We start from the raw sequence: 22,665 nt of genomic DNA, 5'->3' as shown, positions 1-22,665 counted from the left end.
AGTACATCTAGCATACACTGCCTACTGAATTATTGAGAAATATAGTTTCCTAGGCACATCAGAAGATCCTATGCTTTGTTTCCTTACATGTTCATTGCAGAGGAAAGCCTGCTCCACAACCCTGGCTGTTCCAGGAATAGTCCGTATTATGAAAGTTTAAGAATCATGTATTATTTAACTTGCTGTATAGCCACCCAAGAGCGAGGAGGTCGTATGAGCTATCTTACATCAAATTTCTTCAACATAAGCAAAAAATGAAGATTGCCTGCTATGGTCTGAATTTCACACGTACTGTATTCCTCCACAGTCATCCGTACATCTCAGCTGGTATTTCAGAGTGCGTGGAAAAGCACTCAATACACTAAAAGACTGCTCACACTGGGGTCAGTATTTTCTTCTTAGTTTCTGCTGCAATCAAGGCCATGTGAATTAAGAACAGATGGGGTATCATAAACTCCTTTACCAGATATTCAGTACCAAAATTTTCTCTTTGAAGACTATTGTGATTTAAGGTAAAGATCTGGTAACTAAAACTTTAAGCAAGAAGCAAACCATCTAAACCCAAAAGGCTCTCAGAAAAAACACTTTTTTTTTTGTGCAGGCACAGTTAGCCACACACTTTTAAACTGGAAAAGAATTTAAAAGAACGCGTTTATTAAAAAGTGGAAGTGGGTTTGAAGTGTTTTATCAACTTTTCAATGAGGAAAGAAATATATCTTAGGTACATCCATGACAAATGGTGGCACTTAACTGGAAGCAAGATGGTTATTTACAAAACTAAAACAAAGTCATTGTTATTAATGTATTGGCACTGGATCTTCACCTTTCTAAAGCACAATCATGAAGGCATTTGATGCCTGAATTAGAACTTATTTGTAAAACTTTTACCTCTCTGGTCTCCTTTTTAATCTCCCTTTTTTGAAAGTTGCAATTACATATATCCGTGCTGTATCAAATCCTGCTGTGACCTCTGCTGCCCGTGTAACTGCCTGCAAGATTGCTACCAGGAGAACCATAATTAGGCCTAAATGGAAAGAGGCTTGCCGGGAGGCATGTGGGAGAGAAAGGAGGGAAGATTTGTTCCTGCTAAGCCATTCATTTCAAAAGCTTGCTGGAATGGAAGGAATGTGTAGATCTTCAGTTTCAACAGAAGAAACTGAACCAAAAAGGAGAGGATGAAAAATTTCCATGACATAAACCAGAAAAATTAACAGCCAAAGATGAATTTAGGAAAGTTACAGCACCAGAGTAATTCTTCAAGAGAAAAATAGAGTAACAAACCCTTCTTCACTGCTCTGCGTGGTTTGCCCTCGTTTGTAACTGTTGATGGTCTTGCAGTTTCTTCTCCTGTCTCCCTCCCGCTGGATTGTTCACTTGCTGTGGAGTCAGCATCTGATGGTGAAACCCTGCCACAAACATTAAAAAATAAACAAACCAACACTTAAGTTTGCAAAGGGCACAGTTCTCACACAAAAAGAATCCTGTGCTAAAGTATCTTGTGAAGACTGCTAATGTTTTCCTCTGTTTATAAGTAAATTTATACTAAATTATCATAGTTAGATATTCATTGCCATAATGCTACTGTTGTTGCATTTGAAAATTGACTGCAAGAGGATTCACATGTGATATCATTAACTAATCCTTCCTTTAAAATACACTTCAAGAAAAAACTCCGTAAGTAGCAGCTTACTTTTCAGGAAGGAAAGAATTATTTTAGAAATAAGAATCCCACACAGGTAATTACTCTAATATTAAAACTTGCTAACTTGGTGTTCTCTTGCTAACACTACAAGTCTATGTGATTATTTTCCTGACTAGTTAAATGTGGACCCACTAAAAATGCTATTTTATGTACTTATCCCATGCAGTTGTAAGATTCTTAAAAATACTTGTTATTTGCAAATTACAATCTCAGTGTTCATAGTTTTTGCAGGCAATTACATAAAAATACAAAGAAATACTGTGATTTTCCCCAACAGAATACTTCAGATGTAAAATTATCCAGATAGGATAGAAATAACAAAAATATAGGGCATACACTACTGCTCAACTGACACCAAAGCCTGTCTTTTCATATGGGATCAGTCCGAGTGTCTCTGGTGACCATTTTGTCATGTGAACATGCATATTCCATCCCTGCAGGGAGTTAATCACTGAAAGCGTGCACTTGTCTGTGCATTAATGCTGTTGAGTGCAAGATTTCCTTGGGCTAGATGGAATCTGAACTAGTTTCTGAGGCTGTTGGCTAAACACCAACCTGCCTAGAGCACACAGAACTGAGATAACTATACCTAGCCAGACAAGTTCATTGAAAGTTAAACCCACTCCTTGCAGCAGGCAATGCTCTCAATTCAGCTCTTTTTTCCCCTCCCTGAGCAATGCACTGCTAATTGAACTCTGTATTTCATTCGTTTCTGCAGTGCTGTAGCACTAAATGGTCACATTCTAATTAAAAAAAAAAACAAAAACAAAAACAAAATAAACAGGGAAAATAGGAGAAATGGTTCTCAATGACCTTACAGATCTACATTATTGCATCTTTTCCTCTTTCTAAGGTGGAGCGGGGTGGGCAGAGCTATTGTCTCCATCACCACTGTTTTGATTCAACATAGTATAAGGCTGGCATTCCATTTCTGCATCTGCTACTCGCTTTGTTTCACCTCACTGTGCTTTGTATTCCTTCACACTCTTTCATCAGTCTATCTAAATTATCATTAAACAAACTATAAGAGCATAAACAGTGCTGAGTCAACATCAGTCATTCTTTGTATGTGCTAAGGAATATGCAGTTGTACCTCCTCAACCCAAAACAACAGGTCCAACTCTCAGCTGGAGCCTAGAGATGCTGTGCTGTCTGAACTTGATTATGTTTCTTATTTGTTGTTTTTACAGGTTCAGAATGTGTACTCACATGACCACTGTATTTCCTGGCATGCACCATACAGTCCTGAATTGCATTGTGATGAACTGCGTTTTATATTTCCACATGAATTGGAAAACATCTAAAAGCAACCTAAGACACTATGCTATCATTTCACATTTCAACTTCTGCCTCAGGGAGTAAATGTTTAAATCTCAAGCTGACATATGCATGTCAGCATGCTAGGGAGATGATGGTAACATCTCCATAGTTAGGCCTAAAGGGAAATTTGCTCTTAAGGGATGATGAGGGAGAGGCGGGAAATTCTCTTTCGAAAACATTTTGAAGTATTTGAATTTAGATGCTATTAAGAAAAAGAAACATCTTTGTTCCAAATTTGATCAATGATTCATTATTGTCTTCTGGGAAGGCACTAAATGTTGGCTTCTGAGAATTTTTCCTGCTTCATTTTCTGAATTATTCCAGATGCAATACAGTAACAGCCTCAAGTTTAAATTTCTTTCTTATACTTACGTCCATGTGAATATAGATGCCTTCCCCTCCCGCTAAGTATCATCTCTGTCTTAGGCCACTTTTGAAGTTTTTAGAAGTAACACTGTCCTTCTGATTTATATTTATTTAAGCTACACCAAAATTGAGTTAGCTAATTTTACTTCCATTATTTTCCATTATTTTCCCACGGGTAGTCTACTACTTGCAAGGCCTATAGGCATTCAGAAGACAGGCTAGACATCTGGGAAGGTGGAAACTGACCTTTACAAAGCCTACATAGGGAAGACGAAGTGAGGATCTTTGGACAACTGGGGCTTTAGAGGAAGCACAGAAGGTTAAGCAGGGTAGCAATCTGTACCAGAGAGACCTGCAGCTCATTCAGAACCATCACTGTTTTCTTTCTAAGCTCATTGAACTGTGCCTTTGGTTGTTGTTTCCGGGTTTTTTGTCCTCCCACCATGCAACAGCACATAGGTAAAAGCACAGAGGAGACAGAGGTGGAGACGAAGGGGTACAAAAGTACGAGAGGGAAGGGAAAAAGAATTACTGGGAAGTGGAACACAGAGCAGCTCAGCAGTGAGGAGCTGTTTGTGACTCATCAAGGCATTCCTCAGGGCTCCATTTTTTTCCCCACCATTTACCTTCCCACTTACCCTTTTTTAATGCACAGATCTTTCTTTCCTGCATAGCTGTTAACAATGCCTGTTCAACAAACAGAGTCCTTTCCAGCAAGGTACATTCACGTAATTCGATTATTGGGAAAGGTATGAAATCACTGCTGAAGGCTGACACACACTTCTTCATTTTCTCAGCTATAAATTATTACTCCTTTTCCTGACCAAAGCTGGTTTGCTATGACAGCAACCATATAACCACAAGTAGAAAGACTCTTGCATCTTCCCTAAATTTTTGAGATACTGCTTATTTCTGGAAATTCCAACTTATCATACACTTATTGATCACTATTAATATTATTGAAACACACCGCTATTTGTCAATGGTTTTTGTTTGTTTTTAACCATCTGTTGCCTTAGTAGCTAGAGATCAGTACAAAGAAAATGCATCAGGAAACATACACTTGGTGTTTCCACTGAACAAGCAGTTACTGGACTCCAGCCAACCTAGTAAGGTCTTAAATACCCCTCTTCACTAGGCATGTTGCCTTTAAGAGAAAAACGGATACAAAATTCTCACAACCTTGTACTCAGGGGTAGTGAGGTATAACTCTGACAGCCCACTAGCAAACACAAGTGCCAGAGCTCTGGAACATATTTTTCCACTGAAATTGCCCTAAAAATACAGTAATCATTAGCCATTAAGAAACTGTCATCTATTACAAATTGTTTTATCTCCATGAACTGACCTCCCTCTGTGTCGAGCAGTCTTTGAAGGCTTTGAGGAAGTCTTGGATTTGGGGCTGGGCACATCTCCATTTTCAGATGGGGTAGTATCCTTAATAGGTCCTGGTAAAGGAGCTGGCTCATGGATAATCAAGACATCATCTTTATTGTGCTGGCCCAGATGCTGCTTAGCAAAATCAAAGCCTTTCACACTGGGGGCTTGTAGCTGTGAGAGAAGAACAAAGACAAAAAACAGGAACCATGAGTGACAATGAGTACACAAAAGCTTTGGTTAAGATCTGCAAACAATGGCCACTAAGAGGATGGTCAGGCTATGGTAATCTCAGGAATGAACATGAGAGCTACAGAGAAAATGAAAATAATGTCATCACCCTCCCCCCCCAATTCTGTCATCTTATTTCAGCATATGATACATAGTTTAAAAATCCAAATCAGCAAATCTACTTAAAAAAAATAGCCATCTGCTGCTGCTACATCTCTTTCCAGCTATTTCTTCAGAGTTAATCATTGTGTCGGGAACTTTTTGTTTACTAGTGGATGCAACGCTGTAGACGCCTGCATATTACAACTGTCTTTCTATTTCTTTCAGTCAAAACAAGTGAAGTGAGATTAAATAATTTCTGCAATGTTACTGCTGATCTTCCTCATTTTGAGCTCACCAAACCTGCAGGAGTCTGGGAGTGCTTCTACAAGCACCTAGTTCATATATAATGAAAGATAAACGTTCTATAGACCAGTGATACTGCAGCCTGGCAGTGACTTTTCTGCCAGCACAGATACCTCCAGAACAAAACGAAAACCTAGCTCTTAGGAATTTCATACTGAATGGACAGAAAAATTTATTAAAGGCTTTGGAGTTTAGAGAAATTAGATACTTATCCCAGAGATCTCATTAAAGGATTATAGATTCATTGGGCATCTTGCTTTAGAAAGACACAGATGTGAGCCTTTCATTATCATAACTGTATTTATATAAAGATAATCTCACCTTGTCAGTGAGTTCATTCAGACTTGATTTCATCAAGCCTCCAAGTTTCAAGCTTGGGGGGGGGAGGAGTAATTCAGAAATTCTGAAGAACTAATTAAGAGAAAGTTTTTCTTCAATCCTGCTCAATTCTATGTAGCTTGAAAGTTGCAAGTAGAAAGAAATGTTGATAGTTCCAGTTTCCCCAGTGCATGCACACGTATCCACTGCACAGCACACGTACAAAACCCTCTGTGTGTTCCTAGAGCTGATTTCTCCAAAGTGAATCATACGTTGGAGTACATTTATGGGTGCGTCAGATTTCAGACGTTTAAATGAACCCCCTTTCATAAAGCTTGGCATGCCAACATAGCTAACTACAAACAGACTCGTCTGATACCATGCCAAAGATAAGCTTGCCTAAGGAATATTCTGAAACAATCTCTTCAAAATATTTTCTCAGTAAGCAAACATTTTCCAAATGGTTCTTCGAAAGGATGTCATAGTACAGCAAACTGCCTGTTCAAACCAGTAGATGGCAATAAAAGCCCTCTTGTAAAACCCAGCAACTACGAATGGTTGAGCTTTTGGAGTTCATTACTCACAAAACAAGTAAGCTTATTATTTGAAGAGATCTGGATGTTTTCCACTATACTCCATTTTTCTTGGGCCTTACAACAGACCCTTCAATTCAGCATGATGGGTGACTCAGTTATTGAATTTATGTAAATGGCTGCAGCCACTGATTGAAAAAGGCACTGTTGAGCTAGACCAGGTCAAAGTGTAACTGTTCTCTATTTTTTGAGTGATAGCCACCTAGTGAACTCTTCCTGAAACCTCCCTCCTCTTCTGAGTTGAAACACTGTCTTTGGGATCTTGCTGAAACCACCCCAAAACTCCGTGTCTTTTTCCTTTTTCTCTCATGTCTTTTTTACTTCTGAGGAAGAACTTTTCACTTCCACTGTCAGAGCTAACAGGCCAGCTTGCAACACGGATTACTGAAACTCCTCTTACCCCACCTCCTCCTCTGAATCTTTTTACATGATTTCTATTCTCTTGTAAGATATTCCTGTGTATGACATTGTTCCTTTGAACCCCTTCAGTGGTTTCCCTTCTTCTACCCCTTTCATACTGCAACCTCATGCCTATACAGCCCTGCTGCTGATCCCTGATGATTACTTCCTCTATTTCACTGTCTTGCCCTTCACTGCCTCTAGTCGCCTTTATTCCAGAGATGATGGGTCTCCACCATGTGCTGGGCAAAACTCTTTCACAAAAGAATAAGTAAATAAATACATAGGTGCTGCACTACCCTTTCCTAAGCACTCTTGGCTTGACCTGCAAAGCTACTACTCCAATTTCAGTAGTTTGACAGGTAAGGTGAACATAACAACAACTGAAGAGAAATATTCTAGTCATATTAGAATTTCTAGTATGGTTTCATTAAGATTGCTGCATGTCTGAAGCATGCATTTCAGCATAACTTCAAGTTAATTCTAGCATACTGGGTTCGTAAACCCTCCAGGGAGCAAAGCAATATGCAAAACCCATACATTTTTTATCTTCTAAACTCTGAATAACCTTATTCCTAGCTCCAGTCTAGCATAACCTTTTGTCTAAGCACAGTTATGGAAACATATATTTATGTATACATGTACATACACCACAGCATATGTATGCACAAATGTTTATCTGCAGACAGACCACACAGAAGCAGAATTAAAAGACTGTTAGTATTGCAAAGACAACCACTCACACCATAAGAAATGGCACAGTTAAAACTGTCTGAACAATCACAACTGGATCCTCTCATACATATGCATTGCAACAGAGTCTTGAGTTACAAAATTCTAAATTCAATTTAGGATTCAATAGGAGCCCTCTTGCTTTGTCCCACCCTGCTGGATCCTTGGCATAATCTGAACCTTCTGTTATTAGTCAAAGCTGGGTAGAATATCAGAATTTATTTGCTGAACCAGGATACTCATTTCATCCAGAAGCTGTCAAACACGTAGTGAAAGGACGGCATGCAGGAAGAGAAAGGATGTATTCTTTTATGCACATCTGCAGCAAGGGTGGCAGAGTCTCTGCCAGTGGATTTCATGGACACCTGCTGGCAACACAGGATTGGCAAGTCTTGGCCATCACTTCAAGAAATACTCATCCCAGGTACCACAGAACCTGTGGCTCTACAATCCTGAAGTTGTAGTCAGGCAAAATCCTCATCTAGTCTTACCTCTTCCTAACCAGAAAGAACCAGTCTCTCTATCCTGACCTCCTACCCTTCCCTCCCTCTGCATGCCAGCTGCCAGTTCCAGTTTACACTATCCAAGAACCTGAGGCTCACTGCTCCTTATTCCTTTACCTGTCCTCATAGCAACCTCTGTATACAGTAACAAAGAAAAAAATGTCTCAGCTTTTCAGTGACAGCCCTACAGAGCTTGTATGTGCAGAAGTGTAATCCTATGAGAATTTAACTGGGAAACCTCTACCTAGTTTCAGTCGATCCCAAGCAAGTATTTCCCCAAAGGTTTAAAACCAAGTTGGAAATGGGCATTTCCCCACAGAATAGGCGAAAGCGTTTCCCTCACACAACACAACCTCCTGCTCCTGTTTCCTTTCCTTCCCCACCTTCCGTCCCCAAAGGCTGAGCCTGCGCACTAGACCTTCTCCAAAACTATTCTAAAAAATTTGGACAGAGCACTAGTCTTCTCATAAGCTTGTTCTCTGAATGCTAAAGCTCTTCATGTCAAAAAGGATTCAGTATGAAACGGAGAGGTTGAATGAAAAACTTCAAACTGAACAATTCAGGTCTTGCAGTTTTGTGCAGCTAAACAACATTTCCAGGTACCTCCTGCTAAAAAAGCTTAAGGTGGCACTACCATCTGTAGCCAATACACGAAGACTACAGGCGACTGTATTCATGTGTATATGCATGTTTGTGCATATGAATGAAAAACATGACAAAAATATGTGAAAATATGTATGTAAACTGTAATACCTGACAATATGAAAAGATAGTTCTCAATGAAAATATTGAGGAAATGACACTAAAAATAATACCCTCTATTTGAGAAATAGAAATGCCAATATGATTACCACTGCAGAAACAACACTGACAGAAACCCACTTCTTAGTCTTAAATAAAAATCTACACTTGTGATATCTCACCTCTTAGATGATGGCAACATTACAACTGAGAACTGATACGAACCAAAATCTACATTTTCATGAAAAAAATCCTGAAGGATAGTGAAACACAACTCTGCTTTCTGTAAGACTTGATGGTCACATCACTGAGACTCAGTGGAATGAACAAAGTATTGTTCCAGATGGGTCTCCTTCATTTTCTTATGAATTTCTGTGTGCCACCTGCTGCATTGTTTCTTTTCTTTATATCAAGTTCTATGGCGTAACAGATTGGATGACCTCTGCTCATCCTAGGATAAGTAGTCAGAATTGCATGTGTGGATCAGTCATCTGCTACTCATAAATTAACCACAACCAAGGAAACAATACAATCTCTTTTTAAGAGCACATTTGTGCAGATACCACTACCTGTTCAGGAGCTGAGCTTCTTTTTATCAGTCTCAAGTGCCTTTACCTAAGATTGCACAAAAACAGTATTTGCAAAGATTTCTTATTTTAAATTAAAATTGTTAGAGAAGGTTTTCATTTGTTTTATCTTCACATGTTTGTGAAAGGGGAAAAGATAAACTACTCTGAAGCTTACCACAAAAACGCATCTGTAAGGCATTATTATACAAATGCAGAACCTGCTGAAATCTAAGAGGAAGATGATTTCAAATTGGCAAGTCAAGACAGTGCTTTAATTCTATTGTTACATACTGGATGGAAAAAAAAAAAGGGCATTTGAAGCTCAATTTGCAGAATTGAGCCAAGACTTATTCCATGAAAGCAGCTCACAGCTTCAGCACTGTTCAAGTCGCAGAAACGGTTGCCAGTATATTGTTCTGCTAGATGCAGAGACATACCAGGTACATCATCAATCTGTTTTCTCAAGAAAGCAAATACCACACACACAGGTCAGTGAATAGCATCAGCTGAAAGCAGAAGAAATACTTTTCTGTTTTTTTAAATGTGAGAATGAAGACTCTGTAGTCTTCCTGCAGCTCCTAGAAGTGGCATTTGAATTTGGACATAATATGAAGAATAACGTATTAGGACAATTTGGTATTGATTCTATGCCACAGTCTTGTCTTGATCCTTGTAGAGCTAGATGCATTGAGCAGAGGCTGTTAAAATACAATTCTAAGGAAAGAGCGGAGCTAAGTATGATTTCAAAAATAATACTTTAGTGTTGGTAAATAATCTATGAACAGGACAGGAATCCCTGTAAAGAAGTGCCTGAGATTCACACCACCAAACCTTGCTCCATATTCTGAGGGCACCATAGCATAGGGCAATGTGAATTTACTGCATTACTCTCATGAAGAACCAGAAAGGATGACTATTTGCAGCTGCTAGTGTGTTTGCTAGGGTCATCTTTATTTTAACTCATTTCTTTCACCATGCTTCTACTATCTAATCCAAGATATTGCCTCCTTTTTCTTCCCACAAGGATCATTCATCCACATTATTTGCAGTGACTGTTCCATGAGATATTTAAAACACCTACCAATCTACAAATAAATTAGTACTGAGTCATGTTCACCTTTTTAGTCTTGTTTTCCTATTCAGCTCATTATTCTCACTTCTTATGAATGTAAGTATACCTGTAATACTCTGTATTCTGTTTACATTGCTCTCCTTCAACATGAACCCGTTTGGGATCATAGCCAGGGACTGCCTGTAAAGTATGCATACAAATCATGCATGCAATTCAATAACAATAACACATATCTGAGTTAAGACACAAGACACCTTTGTTGATTAAAAAAGCTTATTAGAAGATCACACAGAAGCAGAGCTCCATCTCTATAGTTTCTCCTAAAAGTACCGAAAAAAGACCCATTTGTATTCTCAAGGTCTTTGTGCCATTGACACAATTTCCCTATGAAATTGCAACCAATTTGCGCTATAAGAACATACTATTTCCTGGTCTACTTTAAAAAACAATGCTAAGTATTACTGAGTAATGTGCAGAAGGATCCTTCACTGCTGCTGGTTTAGGAAACGCTTCTAAGCACCAAACAAGGTCTCAGATTCAGTTTAAATACCTTCACTTGATAACCTCATCTATGTATGTAAAAAGAAGTGTACGTGCAGTGGCAGTTGACTAGATCGCCATCACCCTCCCATTACAGCAAAGTTACTGCCTGTATCCCCTATAGCAAGCCCATCTCAAAAAGAAGCAGGACTGTGAGAGCTGAGAGGCAAAAAAGGGGTTGTACGTACACAATGCTGCCCATTTTCTCATCTCAGATCACAATCCAATCAGTGGAAAGTAGCGCACGGTACAGCCAGTGCCTGCATGGAAAACCAGTCTGACCTAGTGTACGGCTTCTGGTCCTCCTTCCCTACTCTGAAAAGTCAAAACTGTGGTTTACTGCTCAGTACCATACAAATAGTAAGTACACAGGAATCCCACAAAAAAATACCACCTTAGGAATTTTGCTCTTGGAGTAGGATTAAAAAGAAATGAAAAAACCCCCAGACTTACAAAACTTTATAAAGCCTGAAATTCTCAAGACACCTGTTCCGAAATATCTTCTTAAGACAGATTGTTGTTGCGGATTTTCATCATCCCTCTTCTTCTCCTTTGTGCATTTCTTCCTGCCACACTAATATTACCGTGACAGCTCAGTAAATTACACAAAATACAAGAGGGATCATGTTGTTGAAAGCCCATAACTCTGAGTGTATATATGCCCACAGGCTGTTAAGGTAACTGTTGTAACAGGCAGAATTTTGTGTCTGAATAAGAGCTTTAGCCTTCCTTCTAAGACAGAAATGTTGCAGGGGTGGATGCTTTCTTAACCATGGTTTGGTGAGGTTCCTTTTCACACTGGCTAGATGGAACTATCAGGAGAAAGTTAGAAAAAGATCAACTTCACAGGATAGACAGGTCACTGCTGTGTCTTAGTTCCACTGAAATTTGTCCGTAAGTTACATCGAAACCAATTACTCCTCCAAGGCCACATACACAATTCCAACATAAACTGCAACCTCTAAGAGAGGTAGCATAACACATAAACATTAATTACAGTTTCGGTCAGAAGCAAACCTTCAAAAATCATATGGTTGAACCGCCGTGCAATGAGCAAGGACATCTTTAACTAAATCATGTTGCTTAGAACCATAGCCAGCCTGGCTTTCAACGTCCCCAGGGATGGTGCATCCACACCTCTCTGGGCAACCTGTGCCAGCGTTTTACCACCCTCACTGTAATTATTTTTTTCCTCACATCCAGCCTGAATCTCCCCTTTGAATTTAAAATCATCACCACCCGTCCTATCGCAACAGGCCCTGCTAAAAGTTGGTCTGCATCTTCTTATAAAGCCCCTTTTAAGTACTGAAGGGGCACAGTAAGGTCTCCAGGCTGAAACCCAGCTCTCTCAGCCCTTCGTCATAGGAGAGGTGCTCCAGCCCTCTGATCATTTTTATGGCCCTGCTCTGGACTCTCTCCAACAGGTCCATATCTTTCCTGTATTGAGGAGTCCAGAGCTGGACATAATACTATAACTTCAGGAAACTCTTTTCTCAACTTGTGAAGCAAAAGAATACACAACACAGTCCAGAAACACTTCCTCTCCACAAATAATGAGAAAAGTGCTAACAGACTTTTAGGATAGAGCATGGGTCAACAATTTTCATTTATTTTTGTGCTGGCATTTTATCGGTCTCAGTGACTCCAACACGAATATACCTAAGAAGGGTTTAATGCACAGAGAAAGCAAGTGCATTCACATATACTGCAGAAATTAATCTGCCTGCTGAAATAACAAATGAGCATCACTGCTAAAACCTCAGGCAACAATGATTTGATATTGGCCCATTTCCTTGCTCCCAAAATAGCTACGTTCTACAGTAAATTATCGCCTTTTGTTAGGAAAGACAGAATTTACTTTCCCAGTATTAATTTAGTCTAGTGGCCTACTGTGTTCAGAATAGTACAAAGTTTACCTGAATTTTGAAAATGGATTCTTTTTGTTTAACTCCAGTTCAAAACAAGTCAGTATATAAATGTCATTCTGTAAATCCATGGGTCACCTACACTTTGAATAGTGTATTCAGTTGCAGTCTTCCCCCTCAAAAAGGATGGAAAAGAATTGGAAAATCTTCACCTTTTCAAAGGTTAGTAGTTGGGTCAAAGGCCAGTTCAAAAGAAGGGATAAGAAAACTGGGACACCTCCACCTGGAAAAAGAGATGATGGAGATGGGGAATATGACAGAGATCTGTTAAGTCAGGATTGGAAAGGAGCAAGTGCCTAGGAATGAGTTACTCATTATCCCTTCCAATACAAGGACTAGGAGGCATCACGGTAAACAAAAAGGTGGCAGAATAAAAGCAAGATGAAACAAGATGATGTGGTTCTTCATATAACATGCTGTGGAAATGGGTTTGGAAGCTCAGATGGGTTTGGAAGGACCAGACAAGTTCATGGAAGAGAAATCTTTTTGGGGGCTGCTAAACATCATCACTTCTAGAGAATGTCTCCAAGGCACAAATAACTAGAGGCTGAAGAGTTACTCAAGGAAGAGCATCATGTGTACTTGCTCTGTTCTTCTCCACTTCAATAGGCTTTTGTTTTTGGCACCTGGGCTAGCTGGCCTTTTGGTCTGATCTCAAGACAACTATTGAAATGTCTGCAAAAAAGCAGAGTGAGACATGTTATCTGTCATACCTACCGGTATAAGGAATACATCCAAGCGTGGCATTATATTTCTACAATTCATGAATAGTTAATCCTCCTTGCAGGAGAAGAATTCCTACAAAAGAGCTCCTGCAGAGGAACTGTCATCAGAGAAATGTATTGTTGAGAAGTAATTAAGACAGTGAATACTGTATTCCTTGTTAGAAATCAGCCATTGACTCTGAAGCAGAACCTGTATGCCAATTCCAGAAAGACATCATTTTGGATAGCTAGTCAAGGTTGCTATTAGAAATGAATGATATTTGTTATGCAAACAGTAGGCACAGACATGAATCTCTTGCAGAAACTCATGTCAGTTTTCAAGTAGTTTTTTATAAGATTGGTGTCAGCTGCCTTTCGTAACATGAGTCGCTTTTGAGTGGAATTACTCTGCAAGGCAGAGCTGCTGCTTCGACAATATACAGATGAACAAAGGCATTACAGGATGTCAAAACACCACAAGAACTCTTTGTATCAGGAGCAGGAGACTACTATTAGCCTCCAGCAGGACCGGCCTCTTTGATCCTGGGAACATCTAAGAGGTAGTCTACTGAATACACAATAATAAGCAAAACTCTCACTTCAGAGGTTCAAAGTTAGACCTGACATGTGAGATTCAGGTATTGGATATCCCTACTTGGGGAGGGGGTAAATCAAATCCACACAAGCCTCTCTCAGACACCTTGCAGAACACAACCCATTACCTTCAACCCTGAGTGACATACAGAGGTCTGTCTGACTGTCAGAGCAGCACAGATTAGAGCACACAAGCAGCAGTCCCCAGGTGATGATGATGTATTAGCTGAGGTTTGCTGGCACACAGTGCAAAGTGGCAGTCCTCCAGCTCTGGCACCACCCATGCTATTGCTTGAGGAGATGATGGGATACTATGTGCTTTGTCCAAGGCTTCACGGGGACTGACCAACCCCACCTTTGCTGCATGTAAACACACAGGAGGGACACTGAGCCAGAGACATGTTCAAACTTTAAGAACCACAGTAGCGCTCACAGGGCTCCAGAGAGAAGTGACTTCTGAGTGCAGAAGTAGCTTTCACCACCTTATCAAAACTGGGGTGTGCCCTTATCAAAACTAGGAACTGAGCAAGCTGCTCTAAATTAGCACTGCAAACGCAATGACTTCACCGTGCCCACCATTTACTAGGTGAGACTCTTGCTATTAAGGCAGACAACCCTTGCTCTGCATAACTGTCTACACCAGAAACTACCTTTGAAAAGTCCAAGTGTAGGATTTGACTTCTTTCTCCAAATGTTTGTACACAGCAGAGGAAGTGAAATCCCTGGTGAACCAGATTCCATTTTCATTTCCGGATGTCCACAAAAAAAGAAATAATATTGCAAACTCTGTTTCTATTAGAGATAACATGTAGATTGGTTTGGGGTTTTTTTCCTCTCTGGGGAAGATGAAAGGGGTTGGCAGTGTTTTCACACAAAAACATCAGTAATCCAGTACACAGCAGAAGGATAGTTGGGGTATTAAAGACATTTATCCATTTTTTCCATGAAGAAGAAAAATAAACCATGACAAAAAATTCAATCGCTCACAAAAAGCACAGCTTCCTTACAAGAAAAGATCAAGCTCGGACAATGTTGTGGTGGATACAGGCAATGGCAAGAGAGAAAATCCTGTAATTTAAAAATACCACTTACGCAACTTTTCACTTCCAAAGGAAAGCAAAGACATCTTTATCCAGCGCAACAACCCAGATCACATCAAGGTGAACTTCCAGTAGGATGCTACAGCTTACAGAACAAGTCATGAATATTTGATGTGCCCTTTAAATATCTTAGTTCCATCTCTTGAAAAGAATTATCCTTGCACACACCAATGAATCTTGCATAGAAATTCACTGCTCTAACCTGTTTCCTTAACTCCTAGTTTCAAAAAAGGGTCCAAATAACCCTGATCTAAGCATGTTTTTCCATTAAATCTCCAGAATGAAAAAGATAACCTGATGTTTTTCAGGTAATGTTAATCCCGCTTTAAGGCAGACGGATGGCTTAGCTAATCAGAGCCTCCTTAAGACCTTTTTTTTTTTGATACATTATGAGCCCTTCTAAGACAGACCCCTATGCCATCCTGTCTGCAGGACACCAATCCTGTGATGAAACTTAGCAGGCAGATGGAGAGAACAGAAACTGGTAGAGTAGCATGGTACATCCAACCTGTGGGACAGGCCCCTGTTGAATAGAGTCTGCTCTACCCATGTCATCACCCTGTAAGAATCGTTGTCTTTGTTATTATCTATATGATCTTTAAGAGTGCTCAGGCCCTGAGGGTAGGGACAAGCAGCAAATCTGCACTCAAGTCCAGCTTCAAGGACACATAAATACACGTCCAATCTTGGGTTTGTCACCACAGGATCTGAATATTTTTCAACACAGCTATGCCCACTGAAGTGGGAAATATGCTATTTTTGACCATCCTAAGTGAGGGACTGTGACTCAAATTTTCTGAAGGAGAGTAATACAGAGAGGGGATCAAAGCAGGTTAGCTGTGCTGGCACAATGTGCTGGCCAGGATGACTGAATTGTTGTGTAATGCAACTATATATGGTAATCTTTACCTCACTGAGGTGCACCCAGGCAGCCAAACCCCCAGGAAACACCCAAAAGACATGCAGAGTCTTAGTATCAACAGATAATAGTATTGTTTTGCTTAAACAGAAGACAGATTGTGAGGGTATGAAGCTTATGACTTGCTTTTAATGGTGGCCATAAGAACATAGAAACCATATCTATTCCATCAAAATAAACCTTTACATATAAAAGAATAAAATTAAAACTTGAATGCTTATATTTTATGATAGCATACAAAAAAAATCAGGAAAACGCAGAAGTTTAAAATCAAAATCAAGTGATTTAAGAGAAAAAAACTAAGACAGAAAAGTCGGTACTAGAATGACACAAGGCTAAAGAATCCAGGAAAATTTGTAGGGGCTTTTAAGCATCCATTTGAAGAGAACAAATTTGTAAGAGAATCTAAACAGAGAATAAAGATTTCCTGCAAAACTTATGTCTTTCTTATGAAATCTGTATTACCGTGCATTTACAGAAGTTCTCTTGACATTTCAAGGAGTCAGCCTTTTAGTGGCAAAGTTTCCTCAGCAGCATGAAGCAAATAGGCTTTCCTCTCACCCCACTACCAACCTGGTTCTAGGCTTTTAAGTCACTAAACTGGACGTCACAAGCCAAACCTGCCCTCATGAGGCCTTCGTTGCTGAGGCTTGCATCCTTAAGGTTCCTAAACAATTAAGAAATTTATGTCACAGGTGTCGTAATTTGCTATTGGATGCTACTGTGAATTCTAAACAGATTATCATGCTGCTCACTAATCTGCTATGTTAAAATAGCTAATTAAACACATCAAAAAAAAAAAAAAAAAAAAAAAAAAAAAAAGGACTGGTGATACCTTCGGAGATCCACCAGTGTGGCATGATGTCCTATTTCATCTGAACAAGAAAATCATAGAATGGTTGGAAGAGACCTTAAAGATCATCCAGTTCCAATCCCTGTGACTAGACCAGCACTTGCTCAAAGCCCCATCCAACCTGGCCTTGAACACTGCCAGGGATGAGGCAGCCACAGCTTCTCTGGGCAACCTGTGCCTGTGTCTCATCACCCTCATAATGAAGAATTTCTTCCTGATATCTAATCTAGACCTACCCTCTTTCATTTTAAAGCCATTCCCCTGTGTCCTGTCACTACCTGCCCTTTAAAAAGCCCCTTTAAGGTATTCCCCGGAGCCTTCTTTTCTCCAGGTTCTACAGGCCAAACACTATCCACCTGTCTCCAGTGGGAGTGCTCCAGCTCTGAGCGCTTTGTGGCCTCCTCTGGACTTGCTCAAGCAGGTCCATGTCACTCTTGTTTTGGGGTCTCAGAGCTGAATGCAGGACTGCAGGTGGAGTCTCACAAAAGTGGAGTAGAGGGAGAGAATCACCTCCCTCTACCTCCTGGGGTGTCTCAGCTTCTGTTCTTCCAACCAACACACATTTTCCAAGTGCAAAACACATTACAGATGTACTACATGGTTGAAGAGAATTGTCTTCAATTTCCAGTATTGATGCGCCATGCATATGATAATGAAATACTTCAATATTTATACATTCCATTTCTGTATTTACATTAAAAGATTTTTTTAAAAGATTAATGGAAGTGAGAAAAGCTAGCACTATAAATACATCTTTAAGGCTTTTACCAATGAAATATTGATTTCAAGAGAAAAGCACAGATCTTTAATCTAAATATCCTTCCATTTACAGATGCAGTGCAGGCCTTCACTGGTACCCAAGTCAGGCTCTGTAAAGAGGGAACTGAAATAACTGTGGGTGGGGTGAGGAAGGGGAAGCCTGAGTCCACTTTATAAACTGAGCTTATTTACAGACCTAAATCCTTGACCACATGATTCCACTCCTTTGAACATTTCTTTGCATTTACTGTAATAAAAATTATAAAAAACACAAACAATTTTAAAGGGCAGGACCAGCCCAAACGTCCCTTATCATTCGCACACTATTGGGACCATCTAGGGGTATTCAGTGCTTGCTAAATATGCCTGATTCTGACCTGGAATTTCAACCCACTGATTCTGTGACTGCACCTTCTGAGTCTATGAATATATGAAGAAATCCCAAGGCCTGCTACTAAGGAAGCCAGAGAAGTTTTGTTTTGTGTCTTGGGCAAAGGAGAAAAATGGTTTTCAAAGTAGATTCTGCCAGTTGTTTGATGTGATGATAAAAATTTAAGACACTTCTTACTGCTTTACCTCATTTAGTATTAAAATATGAGCCATCCATGGGTACATGGATTGGACTAGACGTCCTTAGTGGTTCTTTCTACTTTGCTTACAGACACTTCCCTAAAGGCAAAGTGACAGGCTCCCTAGGCAAACTGAAATGAGACCTGCATACAAACAAGGCTTCTGACTCATGAATGATTAAGATGAAGAATACTGTGAAAGCAGCAAACAACCAAGCCATTTTCCAAAAAGAAAGTAAAACTATGAATGATGTTTCTGGCCTTACAGCCAACCCAACTGCTTTCTTACAAAAAGCTTATGACAGCACAGAGGTACTGAAAATGTGTGTGATGATGTACTGCATCAAGGGTAATGATCCTCTCCTGCCTTTTTGGTATGACCCTTCTCAAATTAGACAAAACTACTGTGGGAAACTTCTTCAATCAAAATCTGTGTTACACATTACCACAGCACAGATAAAACAAGGTACCAGGGGGTGAAGTTCATCAAAGGGTACCACTTGTTGCTGACCTCGATTCTGACACTCAATCTGCAGTGACGAGACAAGTGGAAGTTACCATCGATTTGTTCTGACTGCTTTGGAAGTGCAGCCGCTTCCACTTCTCTCATCTTTCACATCATTAATTATCTTGAAAGGGAGCATGGTGTACAGACAAGGCTTGTTACAGAGAAAACTGTATGACTGAACATGAGGTGACAGTGCAAGAACATAACTACAGTTCTACAGGATTAGCACAAGCAGATTATTTTGCCTTCAATAATGCCTCTGAAGGTATAGTCACTAATAAGCACCTCTGACACACAGACCGGTTCTCTTCAGCTTTATAAAGGAGAAATAGGACTTATAACCCTTTAGTAACTTTTCCATTCTTTTTACCAAATACATCCTTTGTGAAAATCCTGGTTCACATGTTTTTTAATTTACAGTCTTGGGCAGGAAAAAGTCAGACTACTGAATTTCTCACCATCCTAATGCAGTCCTCCAACACTGTGGCCAACACGCTCACCCATGTTCTCTCATGCAGATCCACTAATTAAAGTTCTAGTCCTGCAACAGGGTCTCACAATGGCAACAGAAGGGGCCTGGCAGAACACAAAGCAGCATGGATAGGCTCTACCAAATTCTAATTCCAGAATGAGGTATAACGGATGGTGCAGTTCAGCTGTCAAATCAGTTCAGCAGAAGCTGTCCAAGAAAAATTCAGCCCTCTGCAGAAAGCAAGGTCAGTGATTCAACACTTAATCCATTTCCTCTTACTCAGTTCTAGCCAAAGCCTTGAAATGAAGTGATAAAGAAAGGTTCCTTTCAGCCTCAGTGCCCACATTTCAGAATGCAGCACCATATACCTAGGAGAACAAATAAAAGACTACGGGATTCTTGACTTCAACTATCACCTGACTTTTTCCCTTTTTATTTTTTTTTTTTTAAACTGGAAGGCTTTTAAACTGTTTCCACACGCTATTTAGGATGGGGGGTGTTCCATAGACTCTCACATTCATTTATGTTCAGAATACTCAAGCTCCTCTCCGCACAGCTCCCCCTTTTACCTTCTGTCGCTGCTGAATGTTGCTCATCGTGTCTGGTTGAAACTCCAGTTTGTCTGTTCGACAAAGCTTCCAGTATAAAATAATAACAATCAGAAGCACCACAGCAACTGGGACAGCCACACCAACAATAATCCATAGGTTGCTATTCTGTGACTCTGAGGTGGACTCCTTCAGCTTCTCCACAGCTGTGAAGTTAAAAGGAAGACAGCAATAGTACATGGTTATATATTTGAAACTGAGGACACTTCAAGGTTGCGTATTTTTATGTGCTTGTAAATGCTAGTTGAGAAATTTATCAGAAACCAGCTGAACATCACAGGAAATGTCATATCACCTATAAGCTAACATATGTCACGCTCAGGAAGCAGATGACTGATTGTCCCAGCCTACGTTCTGAAGGCCTGACCTCAAAGTACTAGCGAAAATACACTTCTGCCACATCCTGTGACCCAAACCCAAGCTGGTATAGTGAAATAGGTCCAGAAAAATTAGTTGCCACTAACAAAGGTGAGAAGGATATTCCAATATTATTGCCTGTTTCCTGCTTTCAGTGGTGCTATCAGCTGCCTCTTGTCTTCAGTTCTACGTTCTATATTTTGTGGCTTTCCCCATTAATAATAACAGCCAATCTGAAATCAGCAAGACCCTCCTCCTTAAAGTGTATAATTCCACATTTTTTATTATTTATTTTCCTTCCTCTGTTTCACTGTCAGTGTGTGAGATCCTTTAGCCCCAAACAGAGACTTTACAATCAAACCAGTCGCACATGTAAAAAGTGAACCGGAAGAACCAACAAAGCTTTCACTTGCTCTATTTTGCATAGTGGTTATACGTGGGACTGAAAACAGCAGTAATACATTACTAGTCAAAATGATGCACTTTCTTAAAATGATGTCTTGAAGTTAAAAAGACTATTCTGTGCAATCCGATTTTTATATATCATTTTAATAATAGCCATTCTAATGATAAACCTAGAGATAAAAGGAACATATTATAATTCCCATATTTTATACATCTGACAGCTCATTTATGACATTCCATTTTGTTATAAAAATAACATTTTTTTGATCTAGTTTCTTCCAGTAAGAAGAAACATTTAGAAGATTTCTATGATGCTATGCCTCTTAGAAGGGCTTTCTAATGACATGTCAAAGATAAGTTTCAACGTGAAGAATAAAATATAAACAACTTTTTGCGCTTCTGTCTAACCAATATCACAATCCATTAGCAGATATTAAGCAGATGTATATGAGCTACTAACCCATTTTTAAACTGCTGCTTTAATGAGAGACAAAATTTAAAACCACATCCAGATGGTGCAATTATTACTGCTTTCTTCACTTTCTTTATGCAGAGAATTTAAAAGAAACCAGACATGCTTGTTCTACTGGCAAAATACCCTGTGGTACAATGCAACTGATGCCTCCATATTGCACAGAAAAGATAATTAAGCGTTCATGTCAATGAGGTATTTTGCAAATCATATACACGTCCATTACTGTTTAAAATACTTCCAAGTTTCTTTCCTGATCATAACATGGAATTTTTAGTAGGTCTTCTGTCTTGCTTCCTGAATAAATTAACTATATGACTTTGTATTACCTGTCATATTTATTCTGATGTGTATCTAGTAAATAAACATGACTTTTATACTACCTTTACTGAAAGATGCCATTACTTATATATTACTGATGGACGAGCAAATAAAAATAAGGTCAAACATACTCAATGGAGGAAATAAACTGCTTCTTTTTTGGTTAGACCCTTCTTTTTTGGTTAGACCCTTTGGTTAGACCCAACTAGCATTAGCTTGCCTCTTTCACTTGCAGAAACGATAATTCAGACAAAAAAAAGTAGTGTCTTGTGTTAAACATCACTGCTATATTACTCAGCTAAAGGAAACACCCATTTCACACTGACACCCTCCTACCCCATGGTCATCCGCAAGCTCCTGGGCAAGGTAAGTTGTAAAGAAATACTAGTCTAGCAGAAAGAGATGAATGGCAAAAAGCTATCTAGCTAGCACAGTATTTTTCTAGCACAAGCACTTGAGTGAATGCAGTGAGGCTTGCACTTAAAGACTCTGTTGCAATTCCAGGCTCAGCAGTCATCAAGAAGCAAAGCAACACCACATAGCTCACTCCAAGACTGATAAAAATTACTCCCTCAGGAGTGTCAAAACTGCAGCACCCCCATAACAAAACACTGCAACAGTGCACTCTGACAAGTGTTATAATCTCCAAAGCTCACATCACACTTCCCATTTCTCTTTGCTGGTATTAGCATGGATTTGAAAGGGCTTACGCTGTGCAACGGTGCCTTCAATGCGGTATCCTAGGATGATTGCTGCCCGCTGGATGTCAACTCTGTTCATCAGGTCTGAGCACTTCAGAGCACTGAGCCTCTCTCCATCTTGGTCCTCCACAAAATAGATCAGCTCCACAGGGTTATCAACCCCAACTAATCGTGACACGTTCACAATCTGAAAAGAAATTGAGAAGCTTTTACATTTTAAGTTATAGTTATTTTGGGCTCCCAAATGTTTGGCCTTTCAGCCCTTGTGCTCTCTTCCTCTTCCCTTCACAGGGCCTGGACCTTAATGACACTTTTCTAAAAATAGACATTTGGGATAAATAGCTTGGCCAAGATTGAATCAATATCTGTCTTAATTCTCACTGTGTGCAACCCCTAGTGCATAAAAAAAGATTCTATCTTGCATTATGCCATAGAAATACAATTGCTGTTAAAGAAAACCTTTCTATCTGTGACACCAAAGAATATGATATAATACTAACCATGCAACTTCTGTGAGCTGGTACAGTTTG

General features: G+C 39.6%; 1 protein-coding gene across 6 annotated transcripts in view; it reads right to left on the bottom strand.

The window, feature by feature from the left end:
• The window catches only part of KIAA1549 (KIAA1549 ortholog), a 146,222-nt gene that overhangs the window by 23,001 nt on the left and 100,556 nt on the right, over positions 1-22,665 (bottom strand). For all 6 annotated transcript variants that reach the window (XR_009728272.1, XM_061371904.1, XM_061371908.1 and 3 more), the window contains exons 9-12: positions 22,145-22,322; positions 19,841-20,025; positions 4,737-4,939; positions 1,282-1,406 (exon numbers count right to left, since the gene is read on the bottom strand). Coding sequence is in view for 5 of the 6 variants with exons in the window: in XM_061371904.1 (XP_061227888.1) it covers positions 1,282-1,406; positions 4,737-4,939; positions 19,841-20,025; positions 22,145-22,322 (691 nt within the window). In the remaining variant the exon portion in view is untranslated. The remainder of the gene's footprint in view (positions 1-1,281; positions 1,407-4,736; positions 4,940-19,840; positions 20,026-22,144; positions 22,323-22,665) is intronic.

This window comes from Neopsephotus bourkii, unplaced genomic scaffold (genome assembly GCF_033783945.1).
Source record: "Neopsephotus bourkii isolate Nb327-2 ecotype Australia unplaced genomic scaffold, CSIRO-AGI_Nbou_v1 NB_1589, whole genome shotgun sequence".
Lineage (NCBI taxonomy): Eukaryota > Metazoa > Chordata > Aves > Psittaciformes > Psittacidae > Neopsephotus > Neopsephotus bourkii.
The sequence above is the reverse complement of the archived record's forward strand: the minus strand, read 5'-3'. Positions and strand labels throughout refer to the sequence as shown.